The following is a 21,500-nucleotide window of genomic DNA, read 5'->3' on the forward strand; positions in this document are numbered from 1 at the left end:
GTTATTTCTGCTCCGAAGCAAGACACCAGTACAGTACACCTGCCTACATTCCCCATCTTGCACCTGGAATGCTGGCATTGACTGAGAACCTTTGACCTCGGGTAAGCCTGACTTTTCCCGCTGCCGTGTTTGTCGTTGTTTCTCTGGCAGGAAGTTGATTTTCTTCTTGCAGAAATTTCCCAGCTTGAATTTTTTCCTGTGAAGCTTTGAACAAAAACACTGAACAGCAGCCAGACTCCATGTTGGCACGGAGTCTGGACCGCCGAGGGAGGGGGGCCTTTGCCAAGGGGTCCCTGTTGCTATGGACTCCCACCCCCTCTCCCTGCAGCCCGTCAGCCCCTCCACGGGTGGAGGAGTGAGGTGGGGGTGTTAGTAAAAGACACAAATCACGGCCGGCAGAGCAGCCACATTCCTGCAGGATGACCTCCGCAGAAAGACAGCCGAGCTGACCTTTAGAGGACCGGGAGAGGAGGAGGAGAGGAATGTTCCTGAGAGGAGAGAGGAAGAGCAGGAGGAGAAGAAGAGGAGAAACAATGGAGACAGACGCTCTGTGACAGAAGGATTTACAGAGAAGGGTCCTGCTTCTTTAACTTCTTCCTCTCCCTCCTTCTGTCTCTGACCTCCTCTACCTCCATTTGCTCCTTCCTGCTCCTCCCCTCGTCTCTTTTTATGCATATCGCATGTCCATCTCCTGTACATAAGTCAAGAACGGAACCAGTGACATCACACTGGTTTATGGACAGTGTACTGTAGGGCCTTTGCCTAAAAATATAAGTCTCCCTGAGGTGAGTGTTGTTGTGATTTATCGCTATAAAAATAAAGCTGAACTGAATGTCTTTATTTTGATCCTCCTGTCAGCTGATTGGGCGGTACCTGTGCTGAATTATTACTTCTATAGGTTTATCATTTCTAATCTGCTCTTTGTGCTTTTAATCTCTAATCTAACCTCACTGGTAACCAGCCTCGTGGAGGAGGAAGAAGAGTTCAGGTCCTGCACATTCCAGTTCAGGTACCAGAAACGAACACAGCAGGAGGCGGAGAGCGGTGTGTGTGCGCGTGTGTGTGTGGCGCTGTGAGATCACAAACATGTTGCAGGCTGGAATATCAGTAGAGAGCGCAGCGTTGACACTACAATTTAAACCGGATTACCTGACTTTATAGAGGGATCAGCTGATGTCTGCTTCGCCGCATGGGGGAGGAGGGGGGAGGAGCAAACAGCTCACAGCCTAAAAACTGTTCACATTTCCACGCCATGAAACATCTAAGCACTGTTTTATACCAAACTTTAGATCTACTGATTGTCCTCCTCATCATCGTCATCATCATCATTGTGTATACATGATACTGTACAAAACACCAAAACACCAGATGAATGAAAAAACAGTTTTTTTTAAAAAGATCAGTCCAGATGATCACTGATTTTATTCACTGGGGTCAGTATCCTGTGCAAGGAAGCCAGAGCATGACCTGCTCGTCCTCCAGCCACCGCATGTCAGACACGACTGTAAACACAAAAGCTTCATACTAAACAAATAAAAGAGCTGCTGTTAAAATCCACTGATTTTTAATATTTAACTCAAACCAAGTTTATTAATCACTAAAATAAGAACAATGAAATGTCTTGATGCATGCTCAATCATCCAGGTAAGTAAATGCCAAAAGGTTGAAAACCCATAGTGATCCTGTGTGTGTCAGGAACAGTTGAGACACATTTTTTCTAAACACTGCACCTCCCTGGCTTTTAAATCCCAAAACACGCTGCACCAAAAATTGGTCCACCCCAAGGATTGGGTCCCCCGACACAGAGTAATATAGTGCACGCTGTTAAGTGCCAGGAGGATTGCCATGATTTATACATCGGGAAAACCAAACAACCTCTGGCGAAGTGGATGGCACAACGCAGAAGAGCCACCTCGTCAAGCCAGGACTCCACAGTCCCCCACCTACAGGCCAGTGGACACTCTTTCATTGATGAGGATGTACACATCCTGGACAGGGAGGAACACTGGTTTCAGTGCGAAGTCAAGGAGGCCATTTAAGTGAAAAGGGAAAGACCATCTCTGAATCGAGGAGGGGGCCTAAGGGTACATCTTTCGCCATCTTACAATGCAGCCGTACCCTCTCTGTGAATGGCACTCATGGCCATTGATCAGTGGTCTTTGATCAATGATCAATGGGCTTTGATCAGTGATTGTTGATCAATGGTCATGACAATTTGCATATTTATGATCTGTCCTCACAACCCATTGTTCATTCAGTGGGTTGGTTTCAGTTATGTGCTGTTTATAAGGTTGAGGAAACCTGCAGTCAGCTAAGACTGAAGAAGGCACTTGGACGAGTGACGAAATGTTTCTCCCTTTCAAAAGGCTGACCAGATGAACAGAATCAACCTTTTGGGACGAACAATAAAAATAATCTTGATTGTGGTTGTTCCAGTAATCACTCAGGATTCAAGTAAATATGCTCTGAGCACGCTCAGTAGGGGCGATTTCTCATATTTCCATATTCAAGGCAGTAAACATGAAGTCGTCTCCTTTTGCAGATTAAACTACGACACAAGACGAAGGCTCCCTGGGTCCACGCGGTGATGCCGTTTTTAAAGCTTCTCGTAAATTTCTGTATGTAACTTTCAGGAAACAGTTTGTTCTTCTTCCCAGAGTGTTTTTATGAATGAGCCCCGCTCGCTGTGTGTGTGTGTGACACAGCAGTCACAGATGTGGATGCTGGGTGAGGGTTCGAAGTGTGTGTTGCTTGGTTGGCGGTGGGTCGAGGGTGTTTCCTGCGGTCACGATGTGTGCTTCAGGAACCACATCAGAGCGTGTGGTTTTATGGCGCGCTAGCCTTAAATGGTTCCATATGAAGAGCGCAGAGCAGCCGCAGGAAGAGAAGGAGGAGAAGAAGAGGAAACATAAAGTATATGTAAGAGGAGACACACAGAAAGTCTCCAGATTCAGTTTTCCTCAGCGCAAAGTAAACACGCACACACACACACACACACACACACACACACACACAGGTCGTTAACTTGTTGTTATTGTGTTTAATTTCACCCTAAATGGAGACAGAAATGTGCTGAGAGAGCCATGCCCTCGCATTAAAGGTTATTCTGCTTTATTTCAGTAGCTATGTGTCTGCAGTCAGACGGACTCTGAACACGTCCACCCCACTTCAGACAAAACGCTCCGATTCTGACTCGAAGGAAGCAAAGCAGACACACATTAGCCACCTGGAATGGACGGAATCACAGGCGTATTCATCTGCCAGTCCTCCACGTGTAAGGTGGATTTACTGGAAGCAGGATGACGCTCGGAAGAACGAGGCAGAGAGCTGTCAAGAGGGAAATGCCACCACACAGAGCGAGCAACAGACGCCTGCTTTAATACGGCGTCCACAGCACCACCTACGGAGAAAGAGGACGGTGATGACGTCAGCTTCAAGTCTCCAGTCTTCTCCGGATCTGTGTCTCGCTGAAGCATCATCCTTCAAGGCTGAAACACGAAGGGATCAGGACAAAGAGTCCGATTTCAATGTCTTTACAAAAATCAGAAACCGTTCAGATCAAACACGCTCTTGAGGTTTGTAAGTCTGTAAGTTTGGACTTTAAATAAAGTTCTGGGGGTTCTGAACAACTCCTGTGTGTGTGTGTGTGTGTGTGCATGTGTGTGTGGTTAAACTAAGATGGCGTCCGGTGTGTGGCGTAGACTGGGGCTGCTCAGACCTGTGGTAACGAGTTCAGAGACGAAGCTCCAAATCTCTTTAAGAGCTCAGGAGGACGGAGGAAGTGGGTCACACATCTTCGCACACACACACTCTCTTTCTGTTTACTTATTCTGCGCATCGGTTTAAGGTGACGGCGAGCGGAATATCTGACCCTCCTCATTTTGTACTACCCGGCGGCTCGTTATCTTGCCGACACACAAAAATCCTCCTAAGAAGCACGAGGTGACCAATCACCGAAGAGACAAGAATAAAGTCTGCGCTCGGCACAAACTGACCGAAAACATCAGAAAAAACCCAGCATCAGCTGATCATGTTCTTAAAACAGGTGTGACACATGCTCAGTTATTGCATCCAATATGGCCGTCAGCGCCGGGTAGGCAGAGCTGTGGGGTTAATGATTATTGCATGAACAGACGTGTTTGTGATGCAGTGGAGGTTAGGGCGATAAAGCCAATAAAATCCTGTCAGGTTTCAGGTGGATGACCCTGCCCAGGTCTGATGCTGACTCTGGAGCATTGTGCTGCAGATGAAGGGCGGCGCCGTCTGAGGCGGTGGCAGCGGTTTGCCGCAGAGCCTCGAGCATTACTGTGACAGTCCTTCTATCAGACTTTTATGATTCCATCTCTCTAATTGTGTTTAATCGCCTTTACTGCTCACATAAATATTATCCATCTGTAATAACTGTTAACGCCATTATTCCCGCCTGCGACAGCTCTAAATCTCACAAACAGCTGCTCTCGACCTTTTTTCACCTTCTGTCCCGCACGCCGCCCCCCTCCAAACCACCCCCTAGCTCCATGTGCACTCAACTGGCTGCTAATGAGGGGCTGACATGTTTATCCTGGAGGTCAAACGGCCCAATGATGGAGGTCACGACCCCGACGTGCTGACCTCTGACCTGCCAGCACGTGTCGATCCTTCCTGTGTTTGTAACACCCGCTGCTGCCACCGCTGCCAGCGAGCTCACATATCAGAGAGGTGGGGGAGGGGTCTATGTGACCTCTGACCTCCCAAAAGTTGCATAAGTTTGCGTGTGTCTGTTCTGTGTGTACACAGCGAGCCGAAGACCGTTAATTTGAAATGCTCCACTTGTTGAGGAGCTTCCTGGGCTCATCTTTAATTAATGGTTCAGTTATAGTTGAGACTTTTTAAAAGGTCTCTGCTGTAACTGCCCAGGGATGCTTCGGCATGTAGCCAGGAATCAAACCGCCAACCTTTGCGTGAGCAGACGACCTGCTGTAGCTCCACCGTCTCATTTTCTCGATGTGTTCCAGGCTTGAATATCTGGGACGTTTAATAACAATCCAGATCCTGCAGTGCGGCTTTAGCAGTCTGCTGATATTGAGTCCAGTGGGTCGTCTGTACCATGAGGACCAGACTGCTAATAAAATCAATACATCCAAATAATCACTCAATTAGAATTTATTAGTAAAATAAACTGATCAGAATGATGTCTTTCACTGACTGTCCCTGCTGTGATGGGAGCTCAGTGTGAGTCTTTCCTCCTTTCCCTGCTCCGAGTGCGCCTCCTCGCACACCGAGTGGAGCAGAAAGAATCCATCGTGTTACCGTAGTGATGCACACGAGCGTCCCAGACCGTGCTGCACCAAGCGCAGGTGTCAGTGACATTTTACAGTCGAGTAGACGACAGTTACACCACAAACAGGCGTGAAACCTGTCCACACTGCTGACTACTTCCTGTTAGCTGTGCTTGCTCTAATTAGGGTGGCGTGAGTGGACACAGGCAGCGAGCGAGTGGCTTTCAGAGTCCAGACTGGACCAAAACCTGGAGACCTGTGTGAGTCTAAGGCTGCAAGTTTAAAGTGGATATAAGCAAAGGTTGTCATGTGATAACTGACTGCAGCCAACCAATCGCTTGCACCTCCAGGCTGCTAACACAAGAGACACTGAGCGGACGCGCGCAGAGGAGGCCTCCTGCCAGCAGCAGGTGGAGGTGAAGGTGGAGTTCAACTGGACGTTCAACTCTCGTCTCTTTGAAGTCTCTGCTGCGCCGCACTCTGAGGATTAAGGAAGAAATGGTTTGGCGCACGCTGCTGTTTCTACGGGCAACAATGTTGGCCCCCACCCCAAGTCAGCGTGACGGGGATGAATTTAATTACCCACTCGGGCTGCCCCGACAGACCCCACCTCCGGCCCCACGAGCCACGAGGTCAGCCCGCCTTCACACAGCTTTTAATCGATGCCGTCGCTCCAAAAAAGCTTGGTCGTCTTAAACAAGAGGCCGGGCGAATTCAAGGATTCAAAGCCCTCACAGCTCTGCGTGGTGAAAGTTTTTCAAAATAAAAGCTAAATTTAGATGATTTGGAAGAGCTGCCACTGTTCTCGCCGCAAATGATCCCCCTCTGTGTTTGTGACGGTGGCGAGCGGCTGCTCCGCTCAAACAAAAACCTCACTGATGGTTTCATGCTCGCTGCCAAGAATCAGAGCCTTTCCCCTCAAAATAAAACCGCGACCGCAGCCGCCTCCAGACTCAAGGAGGCTCAGTGTGAAGCTGCACAGCTGATCAGCGAGCGCACAGTGGAAACATACACAGGCGAGGCGATGTGGACGGAGGTGTGGAGAATGGGCGCTCTCTCTGGGCTCACAGAGGCTTCAGTCTGAGAGAGGAAATGATTGTAATTAAGCTTCAGGGATGGAGATCTTTCAGAGCACTTGGCTCGGGCCGTTTGTGCACGATGACGGATCACAGCTGAGAGCTTACCGCCACAAAAACACGAGACTGAGGCAAAACCTGCCAAAACAACTGTTTCTACTGATGTCTGCCTCAAAAAATCCACTTCAAGTCCCGAAAACAAAAGAAAGAAGGGAGGAAAGAATTCATCCAGTCACAACTTTAACCAGGAAATCAGAGTCAAGGAAATTAAGATTTTAAAGCTGACCTTTTCTCCTAAATGCACCTGTAGTTCAAACTGTGTTTCAGCCACCGAACGTAAAAACTGAACTCTGAAATTCACCAGAATTCAACCTGACCTGAGAAATGTTTGGCTGGAAACGGCTGTTTTCACTCAGGCTCTGAGGCCTCTGGAAATCAATCCGCTGCTGGAGGAATCTGAAAGTGGGCCTGGCGGATAAATCTGAACTCAGGAGCTCCAACAAACTTAGAACAAGCTCGGTGCCAAATATTCAAACCGGCTGCCAAACATCTCCTCTGCGTGCCTCTGCCACCGCTCGCTGCTGCTCTCTAGAATATTCCAGCCAGCCAAATTATTTTCCCGTAGAATCAGTCGGAAATCGGGAACGTGCTGAGCAATCGCTCCGGAGATAATTGTGTTTTTTTCTGTGCCAGCTTCACCCCAAAAGCACGCCGAGCTGCTCTGCTCACGCCGGCGTCTCCGAGTTTCCTTTCACTTGTGCTTTGGTGACGAAAAGACGAGTGTCTGCAGGAGATAACACGCTGATCTGCTTTAAAACTGAGAGCAGGGTGTGCTTTCATCCCCAGACAAACAGAGCAAATTCTATCAGCTCACAACTAAACAATCTCATATTTAAACCTCTCAGGAATGCAAACAGAGCAGATGTCATCCCGCAAACTGTGCACAAAGCACAAAATGTAATATCTGTGCATTCAAGGCTGGAAAACTCTGATATTTGTTAGGTCGTGTCACCAGGTGGAAGGGAAATGGACTCCCAACGTGTGGTTAACATTGTGAAAGGGACTTACTTTAGCTTTAGTCCTAAACTAAGACGAGACTGAAATTTTAACAGCAGCACTCAGGAGACTAACCGTGGTCTCCTGAGTGAAAGTCCTCAGATATAACACCACCAATCGGCTCTCTGGGTTTACATCATGCATCCATAAACAGGAGTGTTGGGGGAAAAAAAAGTCGATACAGAACAGGACTATTAGGATATTATACAGGAACACCAAATATCTTTTTTTTTTAAAATAAATTAAAATACTACCAACAAGAGGACTCATCTAATGTAAGTTTAGCTAAGCAAACGGAAATCAGCTAAACCTAAAAACAATAACATGACATGCTCAGCTCAACAAAGCTTACAGCTCAGTCACACGAGTAACGATGGGACGGAGACAGATCTGTGGTATCAGTTAATCAGTGTTTTCTGAGACACACACTGCATGTAGTTGCCAACTTGACCCCATTAACTGGCTGACTGACTGCAGACTGATTGCAGACTGATTTTCTTGTGGCAACATTTGCAGCCGGTTTTAGTGACAGTGTTGGTTTGCTTGACAAGCTTTTTGCAGCAAACTGATGTGAGACATGATTGTCTTCATATATCATTATCTACCATAAGAGACTGACAAAGTTTAACTTTGAGGACATTTGAAAAAAGGTGATAAATAAAAAGTAAATGTAATACTGTAATACTCTGTGTATTACAACATGTTAAAAGTAGTACTAATATCACAGTAATATCTAGTGTCATGAGTGAAATATTGTGATAATATGATTCTGTGGGGTGATTATACCTTTAGCCATAAAGTAAAAGCTCACCTATGATTGTCGCTAATCAGCTGCAGCCTGCCTGCAAGTCGCTTAGAAACCCACCTACACCTTAAGTCCTGCTTCATATTGCACCTGAATTACTGGGTTTTCACGTGATGTTGGAATAATCGGAAACATAAATTTCCAACTGGGGAAATCCATATAAATCTGCTCAAAATGAAACAACAACTTAAAATAAAAGTGTTACTGCTGCAGAGAGATCCCAGAGCAGATACCACCCAACCGCCGCAAGGCGTGCCCTCTGAAACGTGTGCTGGGCCTGCACAGCTGGGGCACATTTAGCTGTGAGACTAGGCCGTTTCATCAAAGAACAGCTTCCAGAGATGCATTTATTAATCAGCTAAAGGCTTCCTTCAACAAACAAGTTCATCTTTGAAAGCTGTGAGAGTCAGACCAAAGCAGCGATCAGGTGGGCTAAGCCAAAAATAGCACAGCATTAACGCTCCGAGTGCAGACAGGAAATCCGCCGTCCCATGTGGATCCATGTGAAGGGACTCGAGGACAAGCTAGCTACCTGCAAAGTCTGTCATCTCTCCAAGTTTTTCCCACAATAAAACCATGTAAATTTCATTTCACAGAGATCATTTTTGACTTCCACTAAAGGAAGACCACTGCAGTGAAACTGCTAGGTGTTGGCAGCTAAATGCAGTTTAACTTACATGACAGACACGTTCTTTCTTCATTAACCAAACTGATGCTGCCACAGAAATACCAAACATGTCCACAGCAAACTCAGAGAAACCAGCATCCAGCACCTGAAGTGATCTGATGATCCGCCAGCAGGACCGCCATTTTCTCGCAGCATCTCTCTCTCACAAACACACACACACATCAGCAGCAGGAGAGGCGGGGCTTACCTGCATGCACGAAGTAGGCCAGGTAGAGATCCAGCTCCTTGACTGAAACTCCAATGTGATGCGGCTGCACGCACAGGCTGGGGTTCGAACACTGAGGAGACTTTACCAGCCTCTCCCCGTCAGTACTTTCGAGGGGAATCCCTTTGAATAAAATCACCATGACCAGGTCCAGCCGCCACACTTTGTCCGCCTGGCGCAGGCAGTCGATCCTCCTCATCTTGCCCTTCTGGTCGGGGTTGGACAGCACGCAGCACGGCGCCTTCTTCCCCGTCACCGTCAGCACAAAGTCCTCCCTGAACTCGGGCCGGATGTCCTTGCGCAACTTGGCCAGGAGGCGAGACGCCCACTTCTGTTTGACTTCGGGCTTCTCACCGAGCAGCTCGTCCTTCACGGCGCGCTCCTCCTCCTTGGACATGCGCTTCTCGTGCTTCTTGAAGTACTTCCTCTTACGGGCCTGAAGGTTGAACCATGTGTATGCGAAGGCCCGGACGTGGGGCAGCAGTGCTTCAATAAAAGGATGGAATTCATCCTGCGGGACAGAGATGGGAGACGCGGTGAGCGGCAGGTGACATGTCACGTGGCCACATACAGCATTTAAACATTATAAGAAACATGACGACTGAAGCACCGGCTAATGAGCATGTTACAGACGCAGCTTTAAGTGAAGCTTTTCGTGTTGTGTTTGGGTGACTGTTAAAACTCAGACCTCCAAAAACAAAGCGTCTGTCTCAGCTTCATAATACCGCGAAGGATAATAAGAAACATGCAGGTGTCTGCTGGTTAAAGCAGGAAACAGCCTTTTGCACTGACATCGACCCATCCATCCTCCCCGACCTCCACCCTGAGCCTCCCCTGTCTGTCTGTCGATTCCTTCCTTTTGCTGTCATCCCAAAATACTGCAGTAGAGAGCTTCACATAAACGTACTCGCATCGACCAGAGAGGTTAACAACGGGTTCCCTTCAGCTGGTGTGAATTTAGAAAAATGATTTTATAAAGCAGGACTGGAGATCAATTTAACAAAATTCTCTGAATGTCTCTTTGTGCATCGTTCTAGGACATTTTTCACAAAATTTGGCTTTAACGACATGCAGTCAAAAAGTCTGCAGGGAGGAATGTAGTGAGGCTGAGGAGCTGTTAAAAACCTCTTAATTATGCGTTTTAAAAATATAACTTTTCAGACGTGAATGTTTGTATTTGGAACATAATCAAGTATCTGCTCCACAGAAAAAAATAATAGAATATTTCTCCAAATTTTAATTTGCAAATCGGGAATGATGGACAGGAATAAGAAAAGAAACAAGAAAACAAGGAAATACTGTAAGAAGTAAAAGTGGAAGGAAAATAAGGAGGAAATTATGGAGGAGGGAATAAAAATTTGAAAAGGAAAATCAGAAGAAAAGTAGAAAATTTAAAAGCAGAGTTCAGACTGCAGCTTTAAATTCAAACCTGTCCTCGACTCTGTGACATGAAAAAAAACAAAAACACACCGCCGAGCAAGCAGCGGGAAGCCCAGCGCAGGGCAGCGTTCCTGCACGCGCTCCGAGCGCACCGCGAGGGGGATTACAGCTGCATTAAAGGTGCATTATGTGGCTTTTGGCTGGTGAGCATAGTGCAGTTAACAAGGTGGGAATATGGTTAGACAGCACGTCGTGGATTATACCCAATATGGGGCGGGTTACACCTGCTCTGTGCCGGCTTTCTGCGGGCCGACTAAGGAGCTGCAAACCACAGCGCGCAAACACGAGAGGAGGAGGAGGCTCAGCTTGGCCGCCTCAGGTTTCAGGGAGCAAAGCTGCACGAAGCACACGGAGCCCACACCTCCTCCTCCCGTCTGCCAACACAATAAAGATGAGAAAGCCTCCAAAACTCAGAGACCTCTGACGCACAGCGGGCCCAGCTAGGGCTAACCCAGGCTGCAGATGTGGCCACATGTGGTCCGCACTTTGATCTCGGTGAGGTGAGCTGCTCCAGCTCTTGTTTTTTAACAGTTGAATTTTATGAAAGATCATTTTTAGACGCAGCTTTCTCAGATCTGTTCGTTTCGTGGTTTCAAATTTTACCTGCTAAAATCTCAGAGCTTCAGTAACGACAGTATCCTGCCTTACAGTCACAAATAGTCAAACATTTTCTCACTCAACCTCCTCAAACACAAGCAACCATCCACCAGGCCAGCAGCAGCCAGTTCAGGGCTGTGATTGGTTCATGAATCCTAGCAAAAACAACTTTTCCTTCTGGACTAAAACACATTCGAGTAAAAAGTGCAAATGTGCTGTGAACGGGGTGAGTGCGTGGCTTCGTCCTCAGACGAGCAGTGGATTCAAACCCAGCGTTTTTGTACTAACGGCGATAATGAGCCCAGGAATAAACAGACGCCGTTTTTAGATTTAAGAAAATCACCGTCAGGTAAAAGTAATCCGAGTACAGGACGTGTGGCTGCTTGACATGTGGCGATGAAACGACTACAGTCACATACTGAACCAAAAAACAAAAACACATGCACCAAACTTTCAGCTTTTAACAAGCACATTTCACCCTCGATGGCCGGGAACCAATCAGGAGTCAACAGGAAGTTAAGGCCGTGACATTTAGATATTATCCCAGAAAATAGGTTTTACTGCAGTTTCTAATTTATTCGTTTTTACTGTTTTTTATTAGCATCGAGCTGATTTAAGAGCAGCGTGTGATTAAACTCCACAGGCTGAAAGACTTACTTTATTTACAACACATCAGCTGATTTTTATTATTGTCTGCTATTTACAGTATAAAGGTGTGTGCGGGGCTGGTCAGAGGCAGGGTGGCAGGTTCAGATGTGAGCTGATTAAACAGGTGAAATCAAAGTGTCCAAGAGCACGGATGAAAAACTAACTACTGCTGTGCTGCTTCTCGGCGTTTGGACTCTCGTCTGTGGTGCCGCTCAGAGAAAACCTGTGATTTCACTTTGTTTCCCTCTAAACACAGACGGCTATGAAGGAAAACAGCAGCAACAGCATGGAAGGAGGAAAACATCGTCCCGGGGAAGCAGACGGACAGAAAACGTCTTCATGGAACATTTTTGATTCGGACCAAACCCCTCGGAGGCCCAGAGCACCTCCTCCTCCTCAGCCACGTACTGAAAAAGAAAAAAGCTCTATTCATAGATCAAAGAGGCTCGCACAGATCTCGATACGTGTGAATGCCTCCGACCGGGTGGCATGTGGAGGCCGGCTCACAGCTGTGCGCGAGCCCCACAAACCCGCTTTCTTTCTTCAGAGGCGAGCTGCTTCACAGGAGCTCGAGCTGCGGAGTCCCTGAAAGCTGCAGCGCATTATTATCATCATTGTCCTGAACCGAGTCTGATCCAAGAGTCCACCTGTAGTAGCTCTTTGACTCTCTCCTGCCTCAGTGACAAGCTCCTGCAGCACTGCATGTTTACAAGCAGCCGTCACAGCTGATTTCAGAGCGCGCACACATGTCCGAATGAACCAGGATGTCCTGGGGTCTGACCCGATTCTCCTCGAGACCCAGAGACTGTGTGTTTCAGTGCAGCATGCAGGAAACTGTTAATTACATTCATTTTAAAACTGAAAGTTTCCAATATATCTGCACTCATTCAGAGCAGAGTGCTTAGAAAGGAAAAAGTGGGAAGAGTGGAATTGTGACACCCCCCTCCACGCATCATCTCAGTTTAAATCACAATAAATACAACGACTCTTTTATCCTACAGGAAACCATCACACTGAACCAACGTCGGCTTCTTGTCTGCAGCTCGAAACTCATTGGTTCCCTCTGCAAACACAAACACGTTTTGTGGGATTTTTTCCAATAAGCAGGATTGAAATCTGGATTTTTGGGCCCTAGTTTCAGCGGGGGATTAATATGTTTGTAGGATCGGTGCACACTGGGTGCTCAACATTAACACTCAAACTGTTTGGTTTCTTAAAAGAAGAGTTGGGGTTGGGCTGCAGGTTCGGGGTTAAATGTATAGAAACCAAAGTTTTCCAGCTGGGAGTCAGGGCTGTGTTAAACCTGGAGCTCGGAGCGCTGCCTCCAAAGAGGAAACTGTATCTCCAGGCTGTGCATCAGAGCACCAGCTGCACGCCTTTTTTTCATACAACACTGCTCGCCCTCCCTTGTCAGAGGCTGAATACAGCACATTGTTTCTGGTTGGAGACGATCCAGGCGAGCGGCTTCGTCTCCAAAGCGCCTCCAGCAGCTCCGCGGCCGACCTGCAGCCGCTCTCCGAGCCCGGCTTTCACCGCAGGACGGCCTTTTGTCTGCGAGCGTCCTCGGGCGCTTATTAGGACGCAGAGCGGCTGCTGGACGGGCGATGTGTTCTCTCTCTCACACACACACACACACACATTCCACAGTGGATCTGCAGCTCGCTGGCTCTGGATGTTCGCCGGAGCCACATACCAACATTCCTCACAGCCCAGTGCAACGTTTCAGCTTCCTGAGCCGCTCACACCGCCTCCACCACCGCTTCCTCCACTGCCTCTTCACACTCCGCCCGCTGCAAACAAAATCCCACTTAACAAGTCACTCACTCTCAGATTGAGCCTGAAAACAGGCCGGCATAATCCCTCCTGTTCTCAGGAATGTTTGCAGTCCTCAGACTGAATAATCCTGCGGCACTCCTCGCAGAACTCCTCCCGCTGTGTTTCTGGGGTTTTTAGAGGTTTACTTCAGTCTCTCTGCTGCAAATATTTTAAGCCACAAAACAAAGAAAATTCAGACGTTCAGCGTGTCGGGAAAATCACCGGCAGGCTGAAGCCAGGCATCGGCGCTCCCCACAGCCTCATGTCCATGTTTGGATGGATTTGAATGAGTGAAACTAGTGCTGAGAGTTAAATCTGTGCACTTTGTTAGTGAGCGTGTTATAAATCAGACTCATTAAAAATCAAACGACACGCTGATCGATTTGTTTGAGCTGCAGGAAATTTTTCAGCTTCCTTGAAACATGAAATTCCCGGGTTGGAGGTAATCTGGGTGCCGTTCCCGCCTCCTGAAGCTTTCTCCTTGTAATTTGACTTTTTTGGTTTGAGTTGATTTGTGCTGAAGCGGCCAGCTGCGCTACAGCTCAGCGCTGAATGAAAGGCCGCCCAGCCGAAGTGGGCTTCTTCGTCTCTCTCTCGGCCTTTTTTCCCTGCAAGGGGAGAGCAAGCACGGGCCGAGGCTCGCGTCCCCCCCTGCACCTCGGTGACAGATGTAATGGGCACCGAGTAACAACAACCCTCTGAATCATAGTCATTTAGAGGCGCAATAACCCTAATCCCCCCCCACTGCCACACTGAGGGAATTGTCGGCCTGTCGTCTAAGGCCCGGCGGAGCTGCCGACGCTCCGCTGCGAGCGCCCGGGGACCGACAGGAAGGTTCTCACCAATCAGAGGGTTCGATCCCCCTCATACCAACTCAAAGACAGCACGTTCCTATTAAACCAGCCACACACATACACTCATACACATACACATTCCTGCTTTATGTTTTGGGGATCTGATGGTGTTGGATCCTCTTGACTCAGATTTGGGAAAGTCCAGCTGATCGGACCCTTTAACTCTGACTTTACTGATAAACACACAAAAATATTTAGATTTTTATATTTTAAAAACGATCAAACAAATCTGCTGCTTTTTTGTTTTTATTCTTTTTAAATAATCGATGTGGAACTATGCACAGATCTGAGCTGTTTTTCTTTAAAAGAAGTTTAAACGTTCGTCCGATCCACCGCGGGGAAATATACAAATTTAATCACACCGTAAATGATCAAAACATTTCGTGTGAAGCGCCCTCCCGTGGCCGGTGGGCAAAAACAAGCCATTTACATCACCTCCGAACAAATTTATCCCAAAGAATTATGAAATTTCAGATTCAGACTGAACACAGACAAAACTTTTAATAATAATTAATTTTCACATTTAAATTTTGATTTTCCCCTGTTTCTCTCTCTCTCCCTCTCACACACACAGACACACACAGTTGTCAGAATATTTCCCTGAAACAAAAATAAAAAGCTGAATACTGAGATGAATCACACACACGTTCACACTGAAACATTTTCCTCTGAGCAGGATTTGTAAAAACTGATAGTCTGCTGTTTATTGGTTTTACTGCCCGGTAATCAGATTACATGTAAAGCTGCTGCAGATTCACCCAAAAATAAAATCAGAGTCCGAGAACGAAGGCGACAGGGCAAACACGAGCACGCCTCACGTTCATTCACAGCCACGATCAATAAATCCTCTGATGAAACTGATCATCTAGAACTAAACCTGCGTTTTCTCTGCGCCTCATACACCAGAGGTACTGTTTGGAGCCTGAAACACGTCAAGATAATTCTACTCTCACCTCTGACCCTGAACGCAACCCCGCAAGAGCGAGCGGCTGGCGGCATACAGCCCCGCAGAGCCCCGCACAGCCCCGCGCAGATCGGCGGCGGGACTCAGCGCGCTCAGCCCGGGAACGGAGCCGCGGGCAGAGCCGCCGGAGCTCCAAGCGGCGTGTGCCGCGCGCACAGCCGCGCGCACGGCCACAGACAAAGTGCGTGAAAAGTGCAGAAAGTGTGACTGACCTGCGTGAGGCACAGCGGAGAGTACATGTCCGTCCTCCGTCCGCCGCCCGCGAGCTGCGCTGCGTTTATGAGAGCGGCTGCGCGTGCGCGGGGCTCTTACTGGAACTCCGGCCCCGCGTGTGTGCGTGCGTGCGTGCGCGAGGAGCAGCCGCCGAACTTTGACCCCGCCGTCTCCGCTCCGCAGCCCGACACCATCCCCGGTAACGGCGCCGAGAGCGCGCTCACAGCTCCGCGCGGCCGCGGCGCGAGGCGGCCCCCGGCAGCATGTCCGTCCGCCCTGCGGTGCGCTGTGGCCGGCTTGCGGCGCTGAGGCTGCTCGGTGCGGCGGGCACGCGGAGAGAGCGCGCCCGCTCCGGCCTGAGCTCCGGGACCTCCGGACTGCAGCGTCCGCGCGCTCACACCCGCTCCTCGAGCCTCCGCTGCGTGCGTGCGTGCGTGCGTGCGCGCGCGGATGAGCTGCTGGATGCTCCTCGCGTGAACCCGACCACGGACTCACTGATCGGTATCACCGGGACGGGCTGAAAACTTGGAGGCTCACGTGACCGGCGAAAACAGCGCGGGCGGGGGAGCGGGGGCAGTTTGGGTCGGAACTCCGAGCTGCAGCTGCGCAGTTCTGCTCCCTGATTCTGCCCCGGGGTCTTCCCGCACAGGGGGCAGGGGCACGGCACTCAGGGGCCCCGGGCAAAACACACACAACACACACGAATAATGAACACAAAGACACAAAAGTACACAGAAATACACACGAAGACACACAAAGAAATACACAGAAATAATAAAAATAAACACAAATAATACACAAACACACAAATAAATATGAACACACACAAATAATAAACACAAAGACACAAGCACACAGAAATAATACAAATAAACACAAATGCACATAAATGAATACAAATACACACAACTAAATACAAATAATATGCAAACACAAAAATAAATAGAAATGATACAAACACACAAATACACACAAACAGTACGCACAATTACACAGAAATAATACAAATAAACACAAATAAATACAAGTAAATGCAAATAGACACAAATAAATACAAATAAAAACAATAAAAATAAAAACAAACCGCTGAAATTTTTTCTTCTCCTCCAGACAGCAGGATCCTCCAAAGCCCTCCTCAAATTATTATTATTATTATTATTATTACTATTATTATAAGGAGAAATGAGCTCAGCTCTACTTTACATAACACACACACACGCACACACTTATATAATGTGTGTGTGATCAGATATGTTGCCAATCAGCTGTTCTTTATGTAAAGCTCTGTGACCTCCGACCTGTTTCCTGAGTTGAGTGTAAACAGCTGTTGACCTTCATCTTTTTTTTTAATTCCGTGTTTGACTTGTTTTTAGATATTTTTGTGTTTTGCTCCCACAGATGTTCAGTTATTGTTTCCCGCAGTAGAAATGAGGAAAACAGACAAATGGACGAATATGGACCCGCCCTCTTCACCACAGGTGTCTCATTGTTCACATGTGTGCATCTTCATTTTCAGCATCACGCTGCTCTGAGATCCATCACACACCCGGCACCACCACCACTTCCACCATCCTCTGCTTCACACTGACTCTGGATCAGCCGCCATCAGAAACAACTGATTCCTGAAAGCTCGTCCGTTTGCGGCTCCGTGCCTCTGTGCGCTGCAGGCTCTACCTGTTCCACCTGAACAGGAAGAAGGATGATGACACACAGAACCGCTTTGAAAGGTTAAAGGTCAGATCCTGCCGTTTACTGTGAGGAGCGTCTGGGGTGATCTGATAAAATATCTGAAAAGCTGTTTGTGATGCTAAAGCCTCACACCTGCAGGAAGTTCACAGGTCTGAAGGAAGGCGGCCGGAGTCACCCGAGGCACTCAGAGAGTCTGTAAACGGCTTTACGGGGATATTAGTCTGTGGAGATCCTGCAGGAGCATCTACAAGATTCAATAAAGCCTACATAAAGCTGCAGACGCTCCGACGGTCCCGACAGTACCATCAAACCGACGCTGAATCACCACGGAGACGCACAGACCCACCATAAACCCATACAGCAGTCCAATCAGCACCAGCCTCCACCTGTCCACACACAGCCCCTCAGGTGACCAACCTGCAGGAACATCAGTGGGTGGAGCCACAACAGGACCTTCTGTTTCACCAGAGTTAAACACAACAACACAAGAACGAACCAATCAGATCACACCTCATAATCATCGTCATCGCCATCAACATCAGCAGCAGCAGAAATTCACTCAGGTTATCTTCTTTGAACTCAGACACACACGCACGGTTCTTTTATCATCCAATCAGAGGACGCTGCGTCACGACAAGTCTGTCTCAGATGAAACATCACAGCTGTAATCAATCAATAATCAATCATTCTGATCTGATTGTCAGAGTCCACGAAGGATAAAAGCAGGTTTGGATTACTCAGATTACAGATTACACGCCGTATGCACCATTACAAAGGTGAGTCAGGTATGACCACAAAGACTATTATAAATCAATAATTAGGACAGAAAGGGGTTGGTCTGGCTAACTGAGACACTTCAGCGGCTCCTTCGTCAGGCTGTTTTTATTTGTTTGTTTGTTTGTTGTGAGGAACTCTCGTGAAGTCAGGATCACTGTATATATGGAAGTGTTTTGTGATCCCAAGATGTTTCCAGCTCAGTGCTGGTGGCTGGTGAAGCAGGTGGGAGATGTGCTGACGTCACTTCCTTCTGCAGGCTCATGTAATCGATGGTCTCAGAGGATGTGGAGGAAGCCGTGACGTCTGCCTAGTGAAGCAGCTGCGTGCTCCCGCGGGCTGGACCCGAGCGGCGAGTCGTCCGAGGTTAATGAACAGAAGCTTTTATGTTAATAGAAGGAGCGGCGCCGTGATTTAACAAGACAATCTGCACATTTACTTTGGCTCAAACACGTCTGAGGCTGCTCGTTATCGGGCGGCCAAACAGCGGCTCTGAATGAAGGTCGGCACACAGAGACGGTAATTAGATTAGAGCAATTAAACCAGCTTTTTGATATGACCAATAATCTTAATGTGGAATTCACAGCAGGACATCCTGCTCCCGTTTCATCGTTTCCAGCAGATGCGCCATGATCTGAGCTCCAGCTTCAGGTTTAACAAGCGTTCACGTTCCCTCGCTCCGAGCCTCACCTTATGTCAACAAGAACTCATCCGTCAGGCCTCACATCCTGAACTACAGGCAGATGATCAGATGGACCAATCACAGATGCTCAAAACTTTTATTTGTTCTGGACAATATATAAAGCCTGAGTTCGCCTCACGGTTCCTGCTCTCTCAGTCGGACTCATTAAGCATCCTGAGAAGCATCAGTCCTGTTCCACCAGCCAGCACCTCGGAGCCAAAGAATCACATGTAGAATCACTTCTGATAGCGACCATGAAGGCGACCGCAGCGAAGAGCAAATCCACTTTCACCGAAGGAGAGAAAAGCATCACCATGAACCAATCAAAGACTCAAATGTTCCACTTTCTCAGTCCTTTCCTGCACAGAGCACTGATTCTGCAGCACAAAGCTGCCACCATGGAGCGCACACAGCATTCATAAAGAGCACGTCACTCACCTGAAAACACCTGGGCAAATCAGGTATGCCCTCACCTGAAGGGACAACAGGTGACTGAACTATGGGAGGAAGACGGTGCTTTCTGCCTTTCTAATTTTTCATAGCTTTTTAATTATTATTTAAAAGAGAGGACAAGTTTTTTTTAAACCTTCCAAAGAGCACCTCAGACAGCACAGGTGTAATCACCTGTCAGACAATCAGAAGCAGAAGAGGGCGGAGCTTTAAGTGACCACATGTGATGAAGTGATGATCGGATGTTTAAGGTGCAAGTGAACGCCTGCTGAGTGTCACAGGGCTCATATTTCTCTGCCTCATCAGGCAGCATTGGCAGAAAAGCAGCCTGAGGCGCCATCTAGAGGAGACTCACCGACACTACAGCAGCCTGTAGCCTGTGTGTGTGTCTGTGTGTGTTTGTTTGTGTGTGTATGAATTCTTACTATCTTGGTGGGGACCAAAATCTGAAATTGAAAGGCATTTTTCACACTCAAAATGTGGTTTTAGTGTCAGGGTTACAATTGGGTTATGGTTAGGTTTAGGGTAAGGGTTAGGCATTCATTTTTGATGGTTAGGGTAAGCGGCTAGGGAAAACATTATGTCAATGGGATGTCCCCACAAGGATAGCAAACCAGACATGTATGTGTGTGAGTGTGTGTTTGTGTGTGTGTGTGTGTGTGTGTGTGTGTGTGTTCATTTTACAGGATCTAAGGGAGAAACTTTGATAAATTCTCTGATTCAACAAAAGCTGAAGATCTGATTTTGATTAGTTCATTTTAGTAAATAAAAAGTAAAAACATTGGAGACAAAAACAAAAGAGTAAAACTTCAAAGCCTGAAATAAATTTCCACAACACCAGTAGTAAAAAGATTAATTTGAAGTCTTTTGGGAGGGTGCATGAAGCCGTCTGTGTTTGCAATCTGACCCCACCTGCTTCTGCCAATCAGTGGTGATTTCCTGCAGTGACATTTTTTTGGACGCCACTGAGCTGCCATTTCAGTAAAAAGTTGTGGAACTACTTCTGTCCTAACAGAACAACAGAAGGAAGCGAGCTGGAACGTTCCGCCAGCGCCTTCCACAATTTCGGACGGCATTTTCAAGAAAACGTTTGAAATGATAGAAATGTCCCTCAGGGAACGTTCCTGGAAGGTTAAAGGTCAAACGACCACAGAACGATAGGCCTGCAGCGCTCGGAGAATTTGATGTCACGGGGATGTTTGTGACGACAGGACGCTCCCCTGAATGTCAGCGCAGCGTTGTGAAGTGCTGGGTGGTTGTCGTGGTAACAGATTATAACCCGTGTAACCAGGGCCGAGACTCCAATTACATTTCCACCCCTCAGAGAGCGGCCAATCAGCCGATCGGCTCCTTCATCTTTAACGGAGCGCTGTTTAAATAAAGATTCAGTTTTTTGTCTGTTTGTTTCTGCAGTGCAACGCAAGACTGGAACGGGTCAGAAGATGATGGGGGGACGCCACCAACCAGCCAATCAGACGTGAGCAGAAATCCAAAAACTCGACATGGACGTCACCATGGAGACGGGCTGATGTCGGCGGCAGTTTGGGCTAAAAAATACAAAGTGTGTGTTTCTCTGTGTCTGTGAGTGAGTGTTTGTGTGCATGTGTGTGTCTGTGAGTGAGTATGTGTGCATGTGTGTGCCTGTGTGTGTGATGGGTGGACGGGGGCTCCTCCACCTGCTCCCACTGAGCTGCTGCCAGGCTGGAGACCAGCCAACAGAACCAGGCCTGAAACCAAGCCGCAGCCAAGCTCGCACAACCAGAGAGAGAGGGAGGAAAACAAGGGAGGAGGGGGAGAAGGACAGAAGGGGAGAGGAAGCACGGAGCGATGGGGAGGAAGAATAAGGTCAGAAAAGCAAGAAGAGGAGGAGGAGGGATGCTTCTCATTTGTTTTCTTTGTGGATCTGAGACGTTGAAGCAGCTGATCATCGGCCATCATCTCTGCCGATCAGCTGATCATTAATCAATTTTTACATCTCCAAACCCCAAAACGCTTGATTTCAGTCCCAAAACCTTAGAAATGAGTGATAATAAAAATATGAGCGCAGGGAGGCCACAGATGAGGAGGAGCGTTACAGCGAGGAGGTGTAGATCAAAGCTGGAGAACAGAAGAGGAGAGGTTAGATTGTTTAGGACAGGAAGAAGAGTGGAGGCCCTCTGAGAACATCTGCAGCAGCTGCTGAGCAGAGCTGTGTCACAGCCTCGGTTCTCCCTTATTTCTTTGGATCCATGACACGAGTCAGAGAGAACCGTCGTTCAGACAGTGAACAGGAGCATCATCGCCGTC

General features: G+C 47.9%; 1 protein-coding gene across 7 annotated transcripts in view; it reads right to left on the reverse strand.

Moving 5' to 3' along the window:
* nfia (nuclear factor I/A) overlaps positions 1-21,500 on the reverse strand; it is a 150,448-nt gene that overhangs the window by 93,330 nt on the left and 35,618 nt on the right. For 6 of the 7 annotated variants that reach the window (XM_082524243.1, XM_082524240.1, XM_082524242.1 and 3 more), the window contains exon 2: positions 9,071-9,599. In XM_082524243.1, the coding sequence (XP_082380369.1) occupies positions 9,071-9,599 (529 nt within the window). Of the gene's footprint in view, positions 1-9,070; positions 9,600-15,618; positions 15,897-21,500 lie in introns of those variants that run through there. The other variant, XM_082524241.1, reaches the window with a different exon arrangement.

Source organism: Aulonocara stuartgranti (genome assembly GCF_965226115.1).
Source record: "Aulonocara stuartgranti genome assembly, chromosome: 23".
In the NCBI taxonomy this organism is placed as follows: Eukaryota; Metazoa; Chordata; class Actinopteri; order Cichliformes; family Cichlidae; genus Aulonocara; species Aulonocara stuartgranti.